This window comes from Balaenoptera physalus, assembly GCF_965194825.1.
Source record: "Balaenoptera physalus genome assembly, chromosome: 1".
NCBI lineage: Eukaryota > Metazoa > Chordata > Mammalia > Artiodactyla > Balaenopteridae > Balaenoptera > Balaenoptera physalus.
The window spans coordinates 167,024,900-167,046,001 of NC_138882.1; the positions used below are offsets into that span (position 1 = coordinate 167,024,900).

The 21,102-nt window shown below is 48.5% G+C and overlaps 2 protein-coding genes across 7 annotated transcripts in view; both read left to right on the forward strand.

Annotated features, from left to right (window-relative positions):
- The first annotated feature begins 56 nt into the window (after window positions 1–56).
- Window positions 57–6,263, forward strand: MRPS15 (mitochondrial ribosomal protein S15). The gene is made up of 8 exons (XM_082422301.1): window positions 57–303; window positions 605–649; window positions 1,545–1,620; window positions 2,446–2,494; window positions 2,976–3,060; window positions 4,347–4,405; window positions 5,670–5,861; window positions 6,114–6,263. Exons 1-8 carry the CDS (start codon window positions 168–170, stop codon window positions 6,249–6,251), a joined length of 780 nt encoding a protein of 259 aa, XP_082278427.1. The 5' UTR covers window positions 57–167; the 3' UTR covers window positions 6,252–6,263.
- Window positions 6,264–6,394: 131 nt separating this feature from the next.
- Window positions 6,395–21,102, forward strand: part of OSCP1 (organic solute carrier partner 1) — a 33,029-nt gene continuing 18,321 nt past the window's right edge. Inside the window, exons 1-3 of one of the 6 annotated variants that reach the window (XM_082422257.1) lie at window positions 11,498–11,856; window positions 17,098–17,127; window positions 20,945–21,099. In XM_082422257.1, coding sequence (XP_082278383.1) covers window positions 11,745–11,856; window positions 17,098–17,127; window positions 20,945–21,099 — 297 coding nt within the window. In that variant the 5' untranslated portion in view covers window positions 11,498–11,744. Of the gene's footprint in view, window positions 6,681–11,497; window positions 11,857–11,929; window positions 13,975–17,097; window positions 17,128–20,944; window positions 21,100–21,102 lie in introns of those variants that run through there. The other 5 variants (XM_082422253.1, XM_082422256.1, XM_082422254.1 and 2 more) reach the window with 5 other exon arrangements.

Below are 21,102 nucleotides of genomic sequence, written 5' to 3' on the forward strand. Positions count from 1 at the left end.
CTGAGTCCCGCCTGCCAATCCATCATCTCGGTCCTCATCTGCTCCGGTCTCGCAACTGCACTCGATTGGTCGAGCCTGAGCCAACATGGCGGCGCCCGTATAACCAAGGCCGTACCGCGAAGGCGACGGCGGCCGTGGGGCGGGTCCCCTGGGGGTCAGAAGCCAGCATGCTGAGGGCGGCGTGGAGGGCGCTGAGTTCGATTCGGACCCAGGCAGTGACCCAGGCCCCAGTCCTCGGGCTGCCGGGCGGAGGGTGCGCCAAGCTTCTCTCCGTCCAGCGGGACCTTCCCTCACGTCCTGGAGGTGAGGAGCTGAGAAGCCGCACAGCGGAAGTAGGGAAGTGGGGTTCGGCGGAGATAGAGGATACGCGGGAAGAGGTTAGGGGGGAGGGGGCGGCGTGTAGCGGCAGGAGAAAGAGTGGTGAGTGGGGAAGAAGTAAGGCGCGGTGGGAGAGGCATGGGGTATTCGGGGTGCGGAAGAAATGGGACTGTGGTTCTCGCAGAGGGGCCGAGACCTTGGAAGAAGGGTAACGCGAGGGCCGTAGACGAGAATCGAGGCTGGACTGTTGAAGGAGAATGTTCTCAGCCCCCTCTTTTTTGTGTAGGTCTCATCCTCCGGGCCGCCCGCGGATATGCCACCCAGAAACCAGGTAGGGGCTCTTGGGTGGGATTTGGGGCGGAAGAGAGATTAGATTGCCTGGAAGGCTTGGGGTGGCCAAGGGGACAGAGGTGTCTACGTGGAGCCACTGGGGGGGAGGGGGGTGCGGGGGACAGGGGTGGGCCGGAGGTCCTGCGAAGAAGCCCACGTCCACCTTATGACAAAGCCGTGGGCCTGGAGGCTGCATGAAGGGCAAGAGGAGGGGAGGTGGAGGGTGGGATATAGCGCTTCGTGTCCGCCCTTCCGAGGGGGAGGGTCTGGTTTCCCATTCCCAGGCAGTCTGCATAGCTGTTCAGATCTCTTGCTAAATCTTAGTATTATTTAGTTAGTACTATTTGCATAGTGGCAGAGCAGGGGCTGACTGGAGAAGACAAATTGATCTCTCCCGTGCCTCTCCCTCACCTGCAAGCACACACCAAGGCTGAGGGTTTCCTGTGATCTCTATTTGGTGTCTACAATTCAGGCATCTTAAAGTTCAGGGTCCCTCCTCAGGCCCCTTATTTCATTCATGCAGTCAGCCAGCGAGCACTAGTTGGGTGTCTATTCTGTGCTGGGCCACAGACCAGACGTGGGGGATTCACAGGGAGCGGACCTCAGTCCGTCCACAGGAGCACCCATCCTAGCGGGACGTCTGATAACTGTAGAGCCAGACAGGTGTGTGAGAAGTGCAGGCACAGTACAGGGTCTTGGGAAAGGCCACCTACTCCCAGCATGAAATACCAAGGCAGATGCCCACAGGATTTGCAGAGGAGAAACTGAGCCCGGGGTTACCCAGTGCCTTGCTTGAGACCCTGGATGTCTCTGACAAAGTTGGTGAGAAGAGCCAAGTCCGGGAGGATGGGCAGTGAGAGTTGACTCTGGGTGTTTTCCATCCCTCCACTTGACAGTCCAGCCCAGCCGTGAAGATGACCCGCTCCCTTCTATGCTGCTCAAGGACTACCAGGACATCCCTGGAATTGAGAAGTAAGTAGGAAGAAATCTCTTTGATGAGGCAGGGGGCCCTGGGAGGATTGGCAAGGAGGGGCCTTCGAGGTAGATGCCTGATGTATCTGCAGCTTGACTATGGAACAGGGCAGAGAACTGTAGAAGCCCAGGCATGGTGAGGATGAGTGGGCAGCAGGGGCAGATGGAGCACACCTGCTTGCCGTTTTTGTGCTCTGGGTAAAGACCCTCTACCATGAGATACCAAGGAGGCACCATGCCTCACGGGTGTTTGTAGAAATCTTTCATCTCTTGATCCTGTGAGGGAAGAAATAGTGTCCCCATTTTGTAGATTATCAGACTGCCCAGTGTCATACAGCTCCTAAGGAGCAGAGCTGGAGTTTGAATCCAGGGCTGAAAGATACCAAAACCAGGATCCTCTGCTCAGCCCCTGTCCTGTGCAGTGGGAGCTGGGCAGCCCCTCCAGTCCCTCCCACTGTGCAGTGTGACATGAGAAAGAAACAATGATTGTAGAACTGAAGTGTCTCAAGACAGATAGAACCATATTCCAGCTAAAATGGAAATCCTCTTTTTGCTCTCCCTGTGACAAGCCTGAAACACTTGAGCTGACAGCCCCAATTTTCTGTAGTTATCACATCATTCCATGTTCTCAGCCCAGCAAATCAGATCCGTGCTGACTTTGAATCCCTGAGAAATGGCACCCTACTTCCAGAGAGACTCATGTTGTAAAAGGAATTTTCACTCATCCTTGCTTTTCAAACTAAAATGAAAACAGCATTGCTCCCCTTCCTTCATCCCACCCACCCCCGCCGACACCTGTCTCTCATTGCTGTGGTTTTTCCACAGGGTTGATGATGTCGTGAAAAAAATCTTATCTTTGGAAATGGCCAACCAGGTGAGTGGCCTTTGCCAAGCCTTGGCCTCTCTCAGTCCTCTCCTCTGAGACTCCCTCCTACCTTGGTAACACCTCCCAGCCCATGCTTCTCAAGCCACAGCACTTATCCCACTCTCATTCTGTATCCACTTGTCAATACCCCCAGACTGAGCACCTCCAAGGCCAGGACAGTCTTGTTTCCCATTGTACCCTTAGCACCTGACAAACAGTAGGTACTCGATAAAGATCTAACACCTGAATGAGTGAGCACGGTTTGGGGACATTCATCCAACATTCTCCTGTCAGTGGCATTGGCCTTGGGCTCACCTAGATGTGAACAGCCATGTGATTGGCCAGAGACCATACCCTGATGAGCAGAGTAAAGTCACGCCCTGAGCCTTGTGGCCTAGTTGCTACGACTGTGGCCCTGACCCTGGAGGTATGAGGGCTAGTTCTTACAGGGTGGCAGACCTCACAGATTCTCGGTCTCTCTCTTCAACAGAAAGAGAAGCTAAAAATCAAGAAAGAGCAGTTGATGAACAAGGTCGTGGAAAACCCTAAGGACACTGGCTCCCTGGAGGCTCGAAGTTGGTCGGGGGGCCCTTGGGGAGTGGGGGTGCAGGGGAGTCTGCTAGCTGGTACTTGATCCAGGCCCCTCACCTGCAGATATGCTGTTATTAGATGTGGCTTGGTAAAGGGAGAGATGGGAAGGACCAAGGACAGTGAAAACTGAACTCTATCCGTGATGCTGTAGTCAGCGCCCAGGTCCTGCCTCGTACCTCTGTATGAGCTCAGGCCAAGCTCCTCAGGAACCAGAGCTTGTCTCTCTCTCCACTCTGCAGTTAAGGTGGTGTGAAAGGGCATGGGGTCAGGGCCAGCGTTCCCACTGCACTCTCTACAGTGCTCCCAGAGCTCAGTGTGTGTACGGTAAGGGCCTGCTGTAGTGACAGCCTCTCCCTTGGGGCCGCCTTCTGCTTTTACGTTTGCAATATAGGTTTGAGTTAAACAGGAGGATAGCTGAGAGAAGGATATTCTGGGGCTTTAGGGGATGAGTGGGAGCTGATAATTCGGAAAACTCATTAATGAAAACACAGAGATAAGGATGGCAGCTGGAAGGGAAGAGGCAAGGAGGAGACCCTTGACAGTTTTGGGAACTTAAATTATTGCATTGGTGAGGACCTCCAGGGCAGTATTGAATCATAAACCATGATAGCAGCCATCCCAGACTAATTCCTGAATTTAACAGGAATGCTCTAAAGTTTTACCATTAAGAATGCTAATTTGGGATTTGGGGTATGGGGATGATACCTTTATAAGATTAAGGAACTTCCCTTCCTTATGCTTTGCTTTCTAAAGGAAAGATAATCCAAAGTCTTTTGAGATCTTGAAGTTCAGAGTGCTCTGGGAGTGATAGAGAGGTGTACAAGATCTTTGACGATTGTTATTCCTTGAGGTCTTTTTTTTTTTAATTTATTTATTTTATTTTATTTATTTTATTCTTGGCTGTGTTGGGTCTTCATTGCTGTGCGTGGGCTTTTCTCTGGTTGTGGTGAGTGGGGGCTACTCTTCGTTGCGGTGCGCGGGCTTCTCATTGTGGTGGCTTCCCTCTGTTGCAGAGCACGGGCTCTAGGCACGTGGGCTTCAGTAGTTGTGGCAGACAGGCTCAGTAGTTGTGGCGCTTGGGCTTAGTTGGTCCGCGGCATGTGGGATCTTCCCGGACCAGGGCTCGAACCCGTGTCCCCTGCATTGGCAGGCGGATTCTCAACCACTGTGCCACCAGGGAAGCCCTTCCTTGAGGTCTTAAAACATAACCAAGGTCTGGCTCTTCCTTCCTCTGTGCCCGGCTCTCATCCTCTGTGGTTTGTGGTTTCAGTTGTTGCCTTGACTGTCAAGATCCACAGTTATGAAGAACACATGCAGAAACATCGAAAGGTAACCCTTGGGCCTCACTCACAGCTAGCTGGGGGAGAGGAGCTTGAGCACTGATGGCCTCTGGGTCCAGAGAAACAGCTTGAGAAGCCAGGTGGCTAGAGCAGCAGAGCACCCACCCCTCAGCTGCGGTGGGAAACACACTTCCCTCCCACCTCCAGGGGTGAAATGGGAGCCTTACAGGGCAGTGCTGAGTGTCACCAATGGTCAAGAACACAAACTTCAGAGCAAGGGCACAGCGTGTGGCACACAGTGGGCGCTCAATAAATAGTTGTTGAATGCGTGCATGGAGTCAGATTGCCCCAAGTTCAAATCCCAGCTCTGCCACTGCCACTTAACTGGCTGTGTGGCCCTGGGGAAGTTACATGTCCAAGCCTCAATTCTCCTGTCTGTCAAATGGGGATCATAATAGTACCCGCCGACAGGATTGCAAGGACTGTATGAAGTAATGGCAGCCAACATGACGCGTATAAAGTATTCAGGCCTCATGCTAAATACTTTACATGCATCAGTTCCTTTAACCCTTATACTTGTCTTTGTATCCCATTGTACAGAAGAATGAGCTAGGCTGGCGTAATTAAGTTATCCCTCCAGGCACAGGCACACCACTAGGAAATGATGTGCTAGGACTTGAAACTTGGTGATCTTGCTCCAGGGCCCACATTCCTAACCATTCTGCTGGATCTCAGCACAGTGTCGGACACAGAGCTGCTATAATTAGGCAATTGCTGGTATTTTTAATAAACACACGGTTGTGAACACAGACTGGCCCAGCTCCACACCTAGCACCTCAGTGTTCCCTGAAGCTAGTTGAGCTGTTCCTTGGAGATCAGAGTTGGAGTATGGAATGCCAGCCCCACTGAGGGAGCAGTGCCTGGCTGAGGGCAGCGGTTTTCCTAAGCCTTCTCTCCTCTCCACCCCAGCTGACAGTTTGCTGAGCTGTGCAGAGGCTGAGTGGGTGGTACAGGGGAAAGAGCATGAGATGTGGAGTCAGACCACTAGACCTGGATTCAAGACCTGACCTAACACAAGGTCCCGACCCAGCAGTTCTAGAACCTTTGATGAATCAGTTAACATCTTTGAGCCTTTATTTTCCCATCTGTAAAATGGGAATAACAGTAACACTACCTACCTCAGAGTTGCACTAATATTTGCCTAAGATTGTGGGGAAGTTTCATTGCCAGGGTAAAATGAACATCCTTTGTTACTGTGAAGTGGCACACCACTTACTTACATAATACTCAAAGTAATACCAACTCTCGTACAGGACAAAGCCCACAAGCGCTATCTGCTGATGAGCATTGACCAGAGGAAAAAGATGCTCAAAAACCTCCGCAAGACCAACTATGCTGTCTTTGAGAAGACATGCAGGGAGCTGGGGATTGAGTACACCTTTCCCCCTCTGTACTCCCGAAAACCCCACCGCCGCTGGGTGACCAAGAAGGCTCTGTGCATTCGGGTACGAGTCGAAACTGCTGCTTTGGTTGGCCCCACTCCAGGACTGTGGTGGGGAGAGCAGAAAGGAGGGGTCGTCTGTTTCTGAGCAATGCGTGGAGCTGGCCCCAAGGCTTTGAGGTGGCTCCCAGGGCACGAAGCCCATAGAGAAAGGCTAGGGCGACCATCTGAGGGAGTCATTTCCCACCCCAGGTGCTCGAAGTCAGAGGTTTTGCATAGCGTTACAAAGTTTTTTCCTGCCCTCTCTCACCCCCAGGTTTTCCAAGAGGCTCAAAAGCTGAAGAAGCAAAAAAGGGCCTTAAAAGCTGCAGCTGCAGCAGCCCGGAAACAAGGCCAGAAGAACCCAGAGAGCCCTTCCAAAACTGGACCAGAGGCAATCAGAGAAAACCAATAAATGTTAAAATTATGTCTTGCTGCCTTAAAGAATAACAGTAGAGAAGGTGGGGCTCTTAGTGGCCTGAGGACGAGGAAGAATTCATTGCATCATGCAACTCTGGGGTCCCGGGGGTATCTGAGGCAGAGTCCCTGCCCTCACACGCCACGGACGCATTCTCATAACACACCTCACACACACTCACAGAAACAACCCCCTGTCCTCCAGGGGCCGTTCAGTGGAGGCAAGACTGAGGACACAGCAGCACAGGGAAGCATGGCTGGCTGGCTGCTGCGTGAGGAGGCCAGCATAGGAACTGCATTCTAGATGGGGCCATATAGCATGAGTGGAAGTTCACCAGGCAGAAGGAATTGCAGGTGCAGGGGCAAAGAAGTGTACAGGTGCATGCTGCATTCAGAGAGCAGCAGAACTGGACGTACAGCCTGACGGGTAAGCTGAAGCTGGGATATGAGAGGTTTCATATGCTGGCTCAGGAGACTACACGGTCCTCTACGGAGAGGGGAGACAGTTATGGTTTGAAAACCAAAGGCGTGATGATGGCAACAAGGCTGTTTGATAGTTAAGCAGCACAAGTGTGGAGGTGGATGGGAGGGGGAGAGGAGAGATCAGAGCGATTGATTGATTGGGGGGCAGGGGTTTTGGTGTTCAGATGGAGAATCTGGTAAAAGCTACAGGTCCTGTCCCTAAAACTGCACATGTATATAACATTGCTTATAAATTCTGGGGTGTCATGGATAAGCCCTTCTGCACAAAGCCCACCCACTTACACCAAGTTAAGTGCCAAGGCCTTGAAGCCTGAATATGCTTAGCATGTTTGAAGAACCCAAAGAAGACAGTGTGTCTAAAGCTGAGTGAGCAAAGAGAAGAGTAGGAGGTCCGAGAAGCAAGCAGAAACCAGGTAATATGGAGCTTGTGGGGTGTATTAGTCTGTTCAGGCTGCCATTTTAAAATACCATAAACTGGGACTTCCCTGGTGGTCCAGTGGTTAAGACTCTGCACTCCCCATGCAGGGGGCCTGGGTTCAATCCCTGGTCAGGGAACTAGATCCTGCATGCTGCAACTAGGAGCCCGCATGCCACAACTAAAAGATCCAGTGTGCCACAACTAAGATACGGTGCAGTCAAATAAATAAATAAATAAATTACCATAAACCGAGTGGCTTAAACAACAAATTTATTTTCTCACAGTTCTGGAGGCTAGGAATTCCAAGATCAAGGTGCTGGTCTATTTGATTTCTGATGAGGAATCTTCCTGGCTTGCAGATGGCTGCCTTCTGACTATGTCCTCACATGTGGAAGGAGGGAGGGACAGGGAGAGAGAGTGAATCTCTTCCTCTTATAAGGGCATTAATCCCATGATGAGGGCTCTACCCTCGCGACCTAATTCTCATAATCTCCTAAAGACCCCCAAATACCATCACATGAGGGTTAGGGCTTCAACATTTGAATTTGGGAAGGACAAATATTCAGTCCGTATCACTGTGGGGAAGATCTTAGACTTCATTCTGAGTGAGAAGGGAAGCCAGAATTTATAAGCAATGTTTTGTACGCGTGCAGTTTTAGGGACAGGACTTGTAGCTTTTATCAGATTCTCAATCTGAACACCAATACCCCTGCCATTGAGGAAAGACGGAAAGGAAGGAAGGTGTGTTAAAGTGATGTCCAAAGAGCAGCTGGAGACAGGTTTGGGAGTTATGTTTAAAGTGACCCAAGCCATGGGTGTGAGTGAAATTGCCCAGGGAGGGAATGTAAACAAAGAAGAAAGGACCATGTCCGGATGGGAAGAATGATCTCTGAGGGCATAGCCTGAGTCAGGAGGAGCAGCGGAGGTTAAGGGGAAGGGGAAGTGAGGGTGGAACAGAGGGCCTGGGATCTTGCGGAATCAGAAGTGAGATGAGAGGGTCAGAACTGAAGATGAGCTGCTCAGATACCACCTCCAGGAGCAAGAGGGAAGGCCTTTTATGGGGCAGGACTCGAGTATACACAGCTACTTAAGAGATATTGGGGACTTCCCTGGTGGCGCAGTGGTTAAGAATCCACCTGCCAATGCAGGGGACACGGGTTCGATCCCTGGTCTGGAAAGATCCCACATGCAGCGGAGCGGCTAAGCCCGTGTGCCGCAACTACTGAGCGTGCATGCCACGACTACTGAAGCCCGTGCTCCTAGAGCCTGTGCTCCGCAACAGGAGAGGCCACTGCAATGAGAGGCCCACGCACCACAATGAAGAGTAGCCCCCGCTCGCCGCAACTAGAGAAAAGCCCCTGCGCAGCAACGAAGACCCAATGCAGCCAAAAATAAATAAATAAATTTATTTAAAAAAAAAGAGATATTGTGTGGAGGGCCAGGTTCCGACATGTAAGGGGGCTAGTGGAAAGAAGGCAAGAAAAGGAACACATTCACACATTCGTGGAACAGGCCCTTCGGGAAAGGCATTGTTTTAAGTGCTGCGTTGGGCACGTTAACTCATTTAATCTTTAAAGCCACCTTTACCTATTGGCCCCCCTCACCATATTTGCATAATTACCCTCATTTTACCATGAGAGAATTAAGGCTCAGAGAGGTTAGGTAATTTGTCCAAATTCACACAGGTGGTTAGAGGCAGGTAAGGATTCAAACCCACATCTGTCTTGACTCCAAAGCCCATGTTCTGTTCATTATTATCACACAGCCTAGGGCAAAAAGTGGTCTGAGAATCTCTGGTAATTACACTGTAGCAAACTCAAAAGCCTTTAGCAACCAGGCAGATAGCATAATGCATGAAGGCCAGGCGTAAGATAATGATGCTAAGCTGCTTGTTACCTTCCCATCCTAGTTCTATTCCCTTTTGTGCACAGACCAGGCAAGATCAAATCAGCCTTGGGCTGCCAGCTTTCAACTACTGTGTAGTATCCAATGCTGAGATGTCAGTTAAGGACCAAAAAGTCTTCATGGTGAAGCAGTTTTAGTAGAGTGGAGGGAGCTGAATCCAGTGGTAGTGAGGTGGGGAATGAGGATGTTACGGAAATTCAGGTTGTGAGTGAAGACTACTCTTTTTTTTTTTAATTTTATTTTTTGGCTGCGTTGGGTCTTCATTGCTGCGTGCGTGCAGGCTTTCTCTAGTTGCGGAGAGTGGGGGCTACTCTTCATTGCGGTGCACGGGCTTCTCATTGCGGTGGCTTCTCGTTGCGGAGCACAGGCTCTAGGCACACGGGCTTCAGTAGTTGTGGCACGCGGGCTCAGTAGTTGCGGCGCGCAGGCTCTAGAGCGCAGGCTCAGTAGTTGTGGCGCACGGGCTTAGTTGCTCCATGCCATGTGGGATCTTCCCGGACCAGGGCTCGAACCCGTGTCCCCTGCATTGACAGGCGGATTCTTAACCACTGCGCCACCAGGGAAGTCCCTAGACTACTCTTTTTTTTTTTTTTTTTTTTTAATTTATTTATTTAATTTATTTTTGGCTGTGTTGGGTCCCCGCCTCTGCGTGAGGGCTCCCCCCAGCTGCAGCGAGCGGGGGCCACCCCCCATCGCGGCGCGCGGGCCCCCCACTGCTGCGGCCCCCCCCCGTCGCGGAGCACGGGCTCCAGACACGCAGGCCCAGCAATTGTGGCCCACGGGCCCAGTCGCTCCGCGGCACGCGGGATCCTCCCGGACCAGGGCCCGAACCTGCGCCCCCCCCACCGGCAGGCAGACTCCCAACCACTGCGCCACCAGGGAAACCCCTAGACTACTCTTTTTAAAACTCGGCTTTGGGCTTCCCTGGTGGCGCAGTGGTTAGGAATCCGCCTGTCAATGCAGGAGACACGGGTTCGAGCCCTGGTCCGGGAAGATCCCACATGCCACAGAGCAACTAAGCCCGTGCACCACAACTACTGAGCCTGCGCTCTAGAGCCTGCGCGCCGCAACTACTGAGCCCACATGCTGCAACTGCTGAAGCCCATGCGCCTAGAGCCCATGCTCTGCAACAAGAGAAGCCACCACAATGAGAAGCCCGTGCACTGCAACTAGAGAAAAGCCCGTGCGCAGCAACGAAGACCCAATGCAGCCAAAAATAATTAATTTTTTTTTAAAAACTCGGCTTTAAAAGGAAGGAACGTAGACTCGAGAAGGTGTGGGAAGGACTTGAGCTTGGTATATGTTAAGGGAAGACCTTCCAGTGGTGGATGTGGTTATGAGGAAGAGGAGGTGATGCTCCAAAGAGGGGACTACGCTAATGAGCTGACTTCAGCTGGATTGGGGGGTTATTAAGGGAGTGCAGAAGAAGTCTCTGGAAAGGCAGTTAGAGCCAGAGTGGACAGCCTTGAATGCCATGCGAAGGCATTTCACCTGTGATCTGCCAAACAGTAGAGAGCCACTGAAGGGATGTCATACTGAAAGTGGTGTCTTCTGAAATTTAGCCTAGCAGCCAGGCCCGTGGAGAAGAGAAGAGAGCAATTAATATGGAGAAACAGTCATGCAGATAGAAAGAAATGAAGAGGTAAATTTGAGAAAGATTTTGGTGGAAAAAGCAGAATTGGTGACATAAGAGGACCAGGGGGAGGGAGTTGGAAACCAAGGCTAAGGTTTCAAGTCTGATTGGCTGGAGGGGAAGATGATGAGTAGGTCATAGAAGTATTGAAATTTACAGAAATGGTTGCTCATCAAAGTAAAAATGTGCAACAGGTGATGAGAAGGTGATCCTGGAGCTCAAGATGGGGGTGAAGTATGTGGTCACTGCCCTCAAAGCAGAGAATTGGATGCCAGGCCTGCTTAACAGCGTGGGGGGTAGCTTCGGAGAGCCCCCAGCACGCGTCTTCCGAGAGCGGGACAGACGTGAAAAGGCCTGGTCTGCTTCCCGGTGTATGGAACAGGAGGGGCTACACTCCAAGTAGCTTTTAGAGAGGAAATGCAGATAATTCAAGGACTTCTGGTCCTTCCCCCACCTAAAAATCAGTTACCATTTTATTGAGTGCTTTCGTGGCATTTTGTGATCGCAATGACTCCTCTCTGCAACCCTGGGAGGTGGGTGTCCCCTCCATTTTCCTATGAGGAAGCCCAGGCTCAAAACACCTGCCCCAAGTCACACAGCGAGGAAACTGCAGAGGTGGAATTCAAACCCAGGCCTGTCTGCCCGGAGTCTGCTCTAAAGGAGTTTTGCTTGGGTTTTCCTCGTTCAGGGGCACGTGGGCACGTGAGCACGCGGCCCGGCGGGGTGAGGGTGACCGCGTGAACGAAACCGGGCCGCCAGCCCTGCCGGATCCTCACCCATCCGCCGGGGCTCTAGAAACTCAAAACCGGCGCTCCGGGCCGTAGGCCCACGCCGCTCCCACCTCCCGCTCGGACCAATCTACCCTGTAGGTCTTCGCCGCCCCGCCCAATACGCCCCCGGGCGCCTCCCAACAAGCGGCCTGTTGATTGGCTCTTCTTTGCCGTCCGCCGTGTTGCCTAGCAACCGGGTTTCGGGGACGCGTCTGACGGGCCTCCAGGCCTCTGGCTGCCAAACCTCCGGGCTCTGTACCAGCTGCGCTCGCTTCCGGCACCATGTCGGTGCGGACGCTACCGCTGCTCTTCTTGAACCTGGGTGGGGAGATGCTTTACATCCTGGATCAGCGGCTGCGGGCCCAGAACATCCCGGGAGACAAAGCCCGAAAAGGTGAGAGGGACCAGGCCCGCACAGCCAGCCCCCGCCCCCGCTCTCGCAGCCAGAGCTCCCCAGCCAGACCCCTTTACAGACTGACCAACACCCCTGCACCCTGCTCTCTCGTAGCCAGGGACCTCTTTCACAACCCACAGCCCCATCCAGGCAGAGCCCCTCATGAGCAAAGTCCCCAAAAGATCGTTTCACCGCAGAGGGATTTAATACCCCCGTTGGATATTATTAGGGAACCGACCCCTCCGCCATTTACTCATCCCCTTAAATTGGAGATGATTTCCCAATCTCTCTTGACAACCTGTCCCTCCCAAATGTGGGAGTCCCAGTGGCCCACCACCTGGCGACACGCTGCTAATCCGAGCATCCTCTTTCCTCCCAGGGAAGCTTCTGAGCCTCCATTCCTCTGTGTGGTATCCTCCTTCATAAACTGGAGGCCAGTCTTGCTAAGTTCAGAAGCTATTTCTCGAAAGGTGAGGTTCTGAAGTAACATAGATAAATAAGAAAATAGAAGACAAGTTGTAAATCTTTTCCCTTCACAATTGTTTGAAGAGAATGCAGTTGTGGAAGTAATGATATGAAAGCTTCTAAAGTGCAAAATGTGCCTCCCATGCACAGCACATCTAACCCCAGAGGAATGGCCACCCAGAACTCTCTGCCACCCTTTTTCTCTCCCTTTTTCCCCCTCTTCTCAACCAACAACTGTTTTCACCAAGTTTCCTGGATTAACTATGAAGGAGATATTATATTTCAAGGTAGAGGAAGAAAAGTTGGTATAAAAGTAACTGACATAGCCGCTGGTTAAAACATTTATTCTCTCCAACAGTCTCTGTATGCTCCATTGATGTTAAACGTACAAATTCAGATGTTAAGCATACATATTCAGATATTCACTACCGTGTCTGTGCAATTGAGTCCAAGTCCATGCATAAAGAGATAAAAGAACTCCCTATAGCATGCCTCCTCCATTCATTCTGTACACTGCTGCCAGTGAGCTTTCTAAACTGCAAATCCGTCCATACCTCCTGCTACTTGAGACCCTTTGTCAGCTTTCCACTGCTGTCTGGATGGAGGCCAAGTCCTTGGCAGGACATTTCAGGGCCCTTCCTGATCTGACCTCTGTCCACCTCTGCAGTCCCACCTTTCACCACTGCCTGCCTCCTACTGTGTATCTTAATACCAAAATGCTTGTAGGTCTCCATTTAAAGCATGTTCATTTGTGTTTCCATGCTAGTAATTCCCATTCTACCCCACACCTCCCATTTCCATGCTAGTTATCCCCTTGCATCCTGCATTATTCACCTTAAGAACCATCTCCTTCTCATCTCCGCGTGGGAAAGGGCCTGCGCATACTCCCATAGCACCCCAGTGTGTCCCTCTCCACCTTATCACTGGCCACATTATACTGAAATGGTCTGTATATGTGTCTGTCTCCCCCATGTGATTGTCTTATTCATCTTTGTATTCCAGCACCTAGCATAATGCCTACAACAGAATAAATCAGTGCTCAGTAAATGTTTGTTGAACTGCTGTTTTGTATGACATTGCCATTTCTTCCTCAAGAGGGTTCTGTTTTCCTTGGCGCTATGTTATGTGATTTCATCTGGGCTGTTGGCACTAGTGAGCTGACAGGTAGTTCTTGGACTGGTAGTCTGCATCTTGGAAGGCAGTGTAAATTAGCAATTAAGAGCATCCTCTCTGGAGTCATGCAGATATGGGTCCCAATTCCAGTTTTGCCATTTAACTAGTTGTGTGACCTTGGAGTGTAACATCTATAAGCCTGTTTCTTTCTCCATAAAAGGGGAATAATAATATGCACCTTACAATGAAGTTGTAACGATCGAATGAGGTCATGTATTTAACACGTTTAACCCAATGAGTAGCAGGTGTGGTCTTTCAGGAGGCGGTCTGGGCAAGACCCTGTGAATACTAGGGGACTGGCTACCTTTGTGTTCAGGAGCTGCAGTCCTTCTGGGTTGCTAGATACAGCTTCAGGGAGTTTCAGCCACCTTTCGTAATTCACCTTCACACACTCATTCCTTCCACAGTTGGGTTGAGTGTCAGATGCCATGTGAGATGCTGGGTGGAGCCTGATGCAGCCCTTCTGCACATTCACTGGAGGTAGGGCTTTTGATCAGTCTGTCCAGTAACTGATTCTAAACCTGGGGGATATGTCTTCCTAATACAACAACAACAACAAACATTTTTTCTTCATTTACTTATTTTATTTTTTTGACTGCATTGGGGCTTCGTTGCTGCACGCGGGCTTTCTCTAGTTGCGGCGAGCGGGGGCTACTCTTCATTGCAGTGCGCGGGCTTCTCATTGCGGTGGCTTCTCCTTGCGGAGCGCAGGCTCTAGGTGCGTGGGCTCAGTAGTTGTGGCACACGGGCTCAGTAGTTGTGGCACACAGTTTTAGTTGCTCTGTGGCATGTGGGATCTTCCCGGACCAGGGCTCGAACCGGTGTCCCCTGCATTGGCAGGCAGATTCTTAACCACTGCGCCATCAGGGAAGCCCCAACAAACATTTATTAAGCACCTACCATGTACCATAGACGTCTCTGAACACCTTAATCCCCACAACTATCTTATCATATAGGTAATACTCCTGTCCCCATTTTACAGATGGAGAAAGTAGGCTAATTTGCCCAGGGTTACATAGCTGGTAAGAGGAAGAGTAAAGGATTTGAACTCAGGTCATCAGACTCCAGAGCTCATACTCTTCACCCGTATCCTTAACTGCTGCCCTGTACTTCCATACCCGAGGGGACTGTGTCAGAATCTTTGTGGGGGGAGTGGGGTGGGGAGGGGACTGGAAGATTGGGAGGAGGGGGAGAGGTTTGAAAAAAAACCCAGTATAACCACTGATTTCATAAAAGAAATGACAGAAAGTAGCTGGTTGATGAGGACCTGCAGAAGACAGAGCGAGAAAGCAGGGCAGAGGGTGCAGAATTCAAAACATCGAGAAACACTCATCTCTTCCACCACTTAGAGTTGGTGTAGCTGCAGGAGCAGGGCCTCTGTGACAAATGCCCCTGCACAGAGGCCTGTAAAACACCGGACACGGTAAACTAGTCCTCACTGAAGCTTTGAATGGAAATCGTATTTCTTCTAGATGTTTTCACTGCCTTATACAACTAATTGGTCTCCTGGAGGTCATCCTGCTCCCACGAGGCCAGTGCAGATCTTGCAGTTTTTCCCCACAGTGCAGCCTCTAGTTTAGCATTCAACAGAAAGGAAGTGCTCTCTCTGTGGGGCAACTTTTGAGTGTTGCATATTGAATGCGGTCCCATGTTTAAGTAATTGCGAGAATAATAAAAGCTGCCTTTGCCTCACTCCCACCCTCTTAAAGATACTCATAAGTAAGACCCTCTTACATTTTGTCTACATTCCTCAGTTGACAAGGGGAAACTGAGGCATGGGGCCATTAAGTGATTTTCCCAAGATGCGCAGATCACAGTGTACTACTGAGCAACCAAATGCTGTGAGGGTCTGTTTTCATTTTTCTGGTTCCAATTTAACAGGCAGCTCTGGATATCCTTGGGCCTACCTCCCACTCCAAATATAAGTAAAGTGGAATTGTCACAAACAAGTCATCTGGAGAAATAATAGAAAAACAGGGCATCCTTTACCTTCCCCGGATCCTCAGGAGGAAGGGGGCCAGGAGCACACAGCACGACAGAGACCTCTGCTGGAGCTGATTGTCACTGCCTGCAGGGGTGCCTGGTAGCCCTGGGCATGTGTTCGCCAGCTCGGTTTTGTCAGCAGCAGGTAATCACTGTCCCTTAGGGTAGGTGAGCCCCTGGCAGCCCCTCTGTTCCCAAACACACCTTCAAGGGGGTTGCAGTTCTATCTCTCTGAATTCCCACGAGCCTATCAGGCAAGACCGGCTGTAAAATAAATGCCACGAAATGATAGAAGATGCGGACATTATGCCAAAGAAGCCAGCATCTGCTTTAAGAAGGCCAGACTCTTGGTGCTGCTTCCCCAGTGTTTTCTCTCCTAAACGCTGTGACTCTTGTGGGATAAAGATGATGAATTTTCCCAGAGGAGTCTGACATTGCAGTGGGGACCCTTTGTAGTTAGTTAGGATATGGCACTGGCTGTGCTTTCAGGCCAATCTCTTCGAAGCTGTTGGTATTGTGTACTGAAGGCACATATATGCTTTGCTTATAACCTCAGAAATCACCTCTCAAACAATCTAGTGCAAATGTTTCCAAACTACACCAAAATACAAAATGTTTTTGAAATGTGGATGTGCGTAGAATTCTGTTTATCTGTGGGTGGTTTTTCTAGATTGAAATCTCTCCCAAAAAATTAAGGAAAAAAAAATCACCATCCTTTATGGGTCGTGTCCAAAGTTCTGCAGTAGAGAAAGCAGAATTAGGAGAGAAGCCAGCTAAGTGCCTGATGTGTCTGTTTCATCCCCGCAACAACCCTACAAGGTAGGTGCAGCTATCATCCCCCTTTCACAGATGAAGAAACTGAGGTTAAACAAGCTGCCTGAAGTTATCAAGCTAGTAAGTGGTAGAGCCAGGTCTCAACCCATAAAGGGTCTTGATTCTCACAGATTTCTCTAGCCAAGTACATTTTTCCTTATTTGGTCTCTTCTTGGCATCTCCCTGACTACCTTTGTCCTCAGGAGCTTTCTGTACAGTGGTCCCATCATTATTTCCCTCTTTTTACATGGAAGTCATGCCTCTCTCTATAAAAAGTAAACCAGAAACAAATAGACTTTTTTCCCTATTAATTCACATTTCAAGTTTTTTAATTTGAGCGGTTCTGTCTGTACTCTAGAAAGCGAAATCTTACAGTAATAAGAATATCGGGTTGTGAAGAAAGAAAATCCTTTCTCTCCCTGTTCTGGGGATTATTCTTCCTGGTGGAAGTTAGTGTTTTTAAAAGCCTTGTGTTGAATGATGTGTACTTTCAGAGTGTTAGAGGGGATGACTTCTTGAGCCTTTCAAGATAAACCCCAGGGTAGCTAGTCCTCCTGAGCTTCCTCTCCTCCTAAGCCACCCTCTGTAAGATACAGCCTCCCTAGGGCTTTTTTGGAACTTGTTGTTTAACCATCATCCTTTTAAGAGTTTCAGAAGGAAGGCAGAGCGTTTGCATTAAACATTAATGCAAACATGAAAAATAAAGTTTCATAAGCCAGGTAACTGGAATTGGTATTTTTAAAGCCTCATTGAAAATAACGTTCTTGCTTCATGAACTGGTGTTTTCTTTTTATATGCTTCATGTAGATGAATGGACAGAGGTGGACAGAAAACGAGGTATGCTATTTCGGGGCTGCATGTATTCAGTCTGCATCCACAGATTCACCCAGTCCTTCATCAGCGGGGCTTAAAGTGGGACCACTCTAAATATTTCCAAATAAAAGAATAGGTGTGAGTTTCTCTTTAGCTGAGACATCGGTTATACATTTGAATCTTTTACTTAAATAAATACAGAGTGGAAGATGAAAACCAAGGAAACATTGGCCAAAGGACCATATTGCACCTGAGGTATTTGTCCCTTTTCATCAGTTCCAAGCTTTGCAAGGATAGCTGGAGCAGTAGCTATATTTCTGGGTAGGCTGTCCTATTTAGTCATCCTTAAAACAACTCTGTGATAGCATCGTGTAGCTTAAGAGCTGTTCTGCTTAGCACACGGAGATATCTGTTGAACAACCGAGAAAAATGGAAGCCTATGGCTGCATGGCCGCCAGGATTGCGTGCGGAAGGCATGACATGCATGCACTGTGGCCTTATCATGCCAAATCTTCAGTTTCCTCTTCACCTACAACTAGCAGCAAACCTGAAAAAGTTGTCGATTCCTCAGAATAAAACCTTAGCCTTTCTCACCTTTAACTGTCACGAATATCTTCCATCATTTGACATTTGGGTATACTTTATGCACGTCATAGCCAACGTCCTCAATATTTTAAGTGCTCTCCCCACACCAAGTATGCTGAGGAGATAATGTATACAATATTTAAGAGCACAAGCATTAAAATCAAACAACCCCATTCTAATTTCAAGTCCACCGTCCGCTGTGTGATCCTGGACTTTAACCTTTCTAAGGCTCAGTTTTCCCCCTTGACAGAATTGGATAATAATTCAGAGTTGTCCTGGGGTTTAAACGAGATAATGCATGGAAAGTTCTAAGCCCAGTACTTGGAACATAATAAGGCTTCAAAACATGCTAATCATCCTGAAGTAGTAGCTTCTCTGTTTTACCCTTGGTTCCAAGTTGTATGTTCCCATAAACAATAAAATTTACAGCAGAGGTAGTTGATAAAAACTCAGTTGCTTTCACCCAGAGAATTATTTCATCAGGCCAGGCTCGAAGAAAAGCCCAATCGAAGTGGTTGATACTCTTTTATAATATTTCACAACCATCTTTCACCACTTCTCTTGAGCAATTTTTGGCCCACCTCTTGATGCACGGCAGAACTTCAGGTGAGAAGTATGGATTTTGAAGACTCTTCGTGTAAGTAATTGAATCACTGGAAATTATCTTAACTTAAGCGTCCAAAAATAATAAGCAGAAACTGACTTCATAATCTGAACCCGGGATTAGAAGCCTGATATGTTAAGAACTCAGTTATTGACCCTTCCAGTGCACCTGTGAAAAACCACCCCACTCCCTGCCTTTAGTCTCCTGATGAAATCTGGCTGCTAGCACATTCCTGCCTCATGAAAGTATGCAGAGCTCATGAGAGTGCCAGAAACTAACACCAACACCAACTGACAGATCAGGTTAAAACTATTTCTCAGGTTTAACTTGAATACGGTGTAGGCTGCTACTCTTGGGCAAGGACAAAGTTTACTTCCTCTTTGTGCCCTGATGTTTATCTCAGTGTCTGGTACTCAGCAGGCCTACCTCAACCAAGTGCCAGGTGAAGCACACTGTGAGGTATAAGCATGTTAATTTGTGCCCCCAAGCTCTTTCCAAAGAATTAAGTGAAAGGTGGGCGCTATGGGTGCCAGGGCCCAACCGTAAAACTGCCATTTCCTCTTGGGGGCATTTGTGTTCACTGCTCTGCCCACAGGGACAGGGCCTGTCATACTCTCTTTCCAGCAGGAGAACTTTCTGGAAGTTCTCGTGCAAGGAGCCATGGTGATACATAGCTTATTCACTTCCCACGGGAAAGGCTTCATTTTGCTTTTTACTTTGCCAGAGTGGCTAACAATCACCTTGGGATTTTCTTTCTTTTAGAGCTGATTTATTTGAGTCTAAGCTATTTTCCTAGATTCTGCTAAAGGCTCAAAGACCCTAGGGACATATTTCAGCCCCTAGGTGAATGGGAGCTCTTTGTAAGCGTGAACATAATCAGAGCTGATGTGATTCTTTAACTTGAATTCTTCCTCTTTGGCACTCCTCCCTGGCCTACATACACCTATGGAAAATACTTAAAATTCTCTCTTCTGAGGCTTTATATGTGTCTTTCCATTTGTAGCTAGTTCCTTGCAAATTCTACATGTTATATAGGCTGTGGTAAGAAAAATGTCAGAAAGCCCAATTTATTGCAGGTCCTTGCTTGGTTAGGTCAAAGTCAAAAGGCTGTGCTTGAGGCAAACCCAGAAGAGTTCATCTGTCTCTAGGGAGACAATGGGGAAATGTTAGTGCACATCGAGGGTAAGCTGCCCTGGGTTAGAACTGTCCAGTGTGAGGGATGCCCTGTGTTGGTAATGGATCTGATTCTTCCTCACTAATGGGATGGAGTATAGAGTAAAATCCAAAGGTCAAGTGTGAGTTCAACAGTTCTGGAAGGAGTCACAGTCAGTTCGTTCTTTTGTGTCTGGGTTGGGGGGAGTGGGGAGGGAGGTGTTTCCCTTCCCCCTCTCCCCTCTCTCTGTAGCCCTTCCATTTAAGATTTAAGTACGACTAGCCCTCAGCTCCCCGCTTCTCCCCAAAACTGCTCTTTGAGATACTTTAAAATGCTGGCCTGAGCCCTCAGTGTACGTCTATCAGTTACTTACAGGTTGAGAGGGTGCCCGAAATCATGACCTTGCCTTCACTCTCTAAGATACAAGGCCACAGCCAGTCACCTGGTGTGTCCTCTGTGTGGCAAGAGAAAGAGGCGTCTGTATCTTTCAGCAATAATCACCCACGTTTGATAATTGATTTTGTATAATTATGTTAAGTAACCAGTTTTCTTTCAAATTTTAATTACTATGAATGTATAGTCTCAGCATTCATATACACTCACCTTTAGGCAGGAATATATCTGGCTTAATTAAGAATAATCTGTGTTCAACCATACCTGTTCTTATTTCTTGTGCCAAAGGGTTTTCCTAGCCCTCAACTAATGTTATTTGAGCAGCACAAAATATCTAAATGAATGAGTGAATGAAAAACTAGAATTATAGAAACTTTGGTTTGCACACACCTTAGGGCCTTTTAGTCTCACTGCATGGACATTTTCCATCTGAACAACAGTATGAGACATATCACTACAGTATAATATCAATATTATAGATCATATATAGAAATTAAGGCATCCTAAAATGGTGTTTATCTGAAGTACACATCTTATAGAAACATTAGAAAAGTTTTAATCTCTAACCAGTGGGTAGACTTGTCTATTTTTGTAAACTGTTTTGCAAAAAAAAAAAAAAAACGAGTCAATTACCATTATAGGTCCCATTTTTATAAAATTTAATTTTAAGTAAAAATGTTATAGACTTGCTAAACAAACAAACAAAACAGCATGATGCTGCTTCTCATTTTAAGGTAGAGCTCTAATCGAAAAGAATCTTTTTTAAAGATTCTAATAGGAATCTATTTTAAAGAAAGAAGAAACTTATCCCCTATCACCAAGTGAGATAATGTATGTAAAAGTGGTTTGTAACCTTTGAAGCACAGCATATTTGTACATTGTCACATGTATGTTTGCCCTGAGATGGTCTCATAAAGCACTCCTGACCCTGCTTTCTACTGGGACACCTGTGTGGTTTCTCCCCAGGGAGCAGATCTCACCAAACACGTCCACATCCCCACTCTACATAGGCCCAGCTCCTCCATTCCATTCGTACACAGGGAGCATTTCCTGAATAAAGCTTCCGCCAGTACCTTGCTCAGCTGCATCTTCTCTTGTCTCTACAGTTCTGAATGACATCATCTCAACCATGTTCAATCGAAAGTTTATGGAGGAATTGTTCAAACCCCAAGAGCTCTACTCCAAAAAGGCCCTGAGGACAGTCTACGACCGCCTGGCTCACGCCTCCATCATGAGACTAAACCAGGCCAGCATGGATAAGGTG

Excerpts from the sequence above, each read along its gene's own strand:
- MRPS15 (XM_082422301.1), top strand. The coding sequence starts at position 168 with ATGCTGAGGGCGGCGTGGAGGGCGCTGAGTTCGATTCGGACCCAGGCA. Across the intron at positions 1,621-2,445 it reads GACATCCCTGGAATTGAGAA|GGTTGATGATGTCGTGAAAA; the intron begins GTAAGTAGGAAG and ends GTTTTTCCACAG. Across the intron at positions 4,406-5,669 it reads ACATGCAGAAACATCGAAAG|GACAAAGCCCACAAGCGCTA; the intron begins GTAACCCTTGGG and ends ACTCTCGTACAG.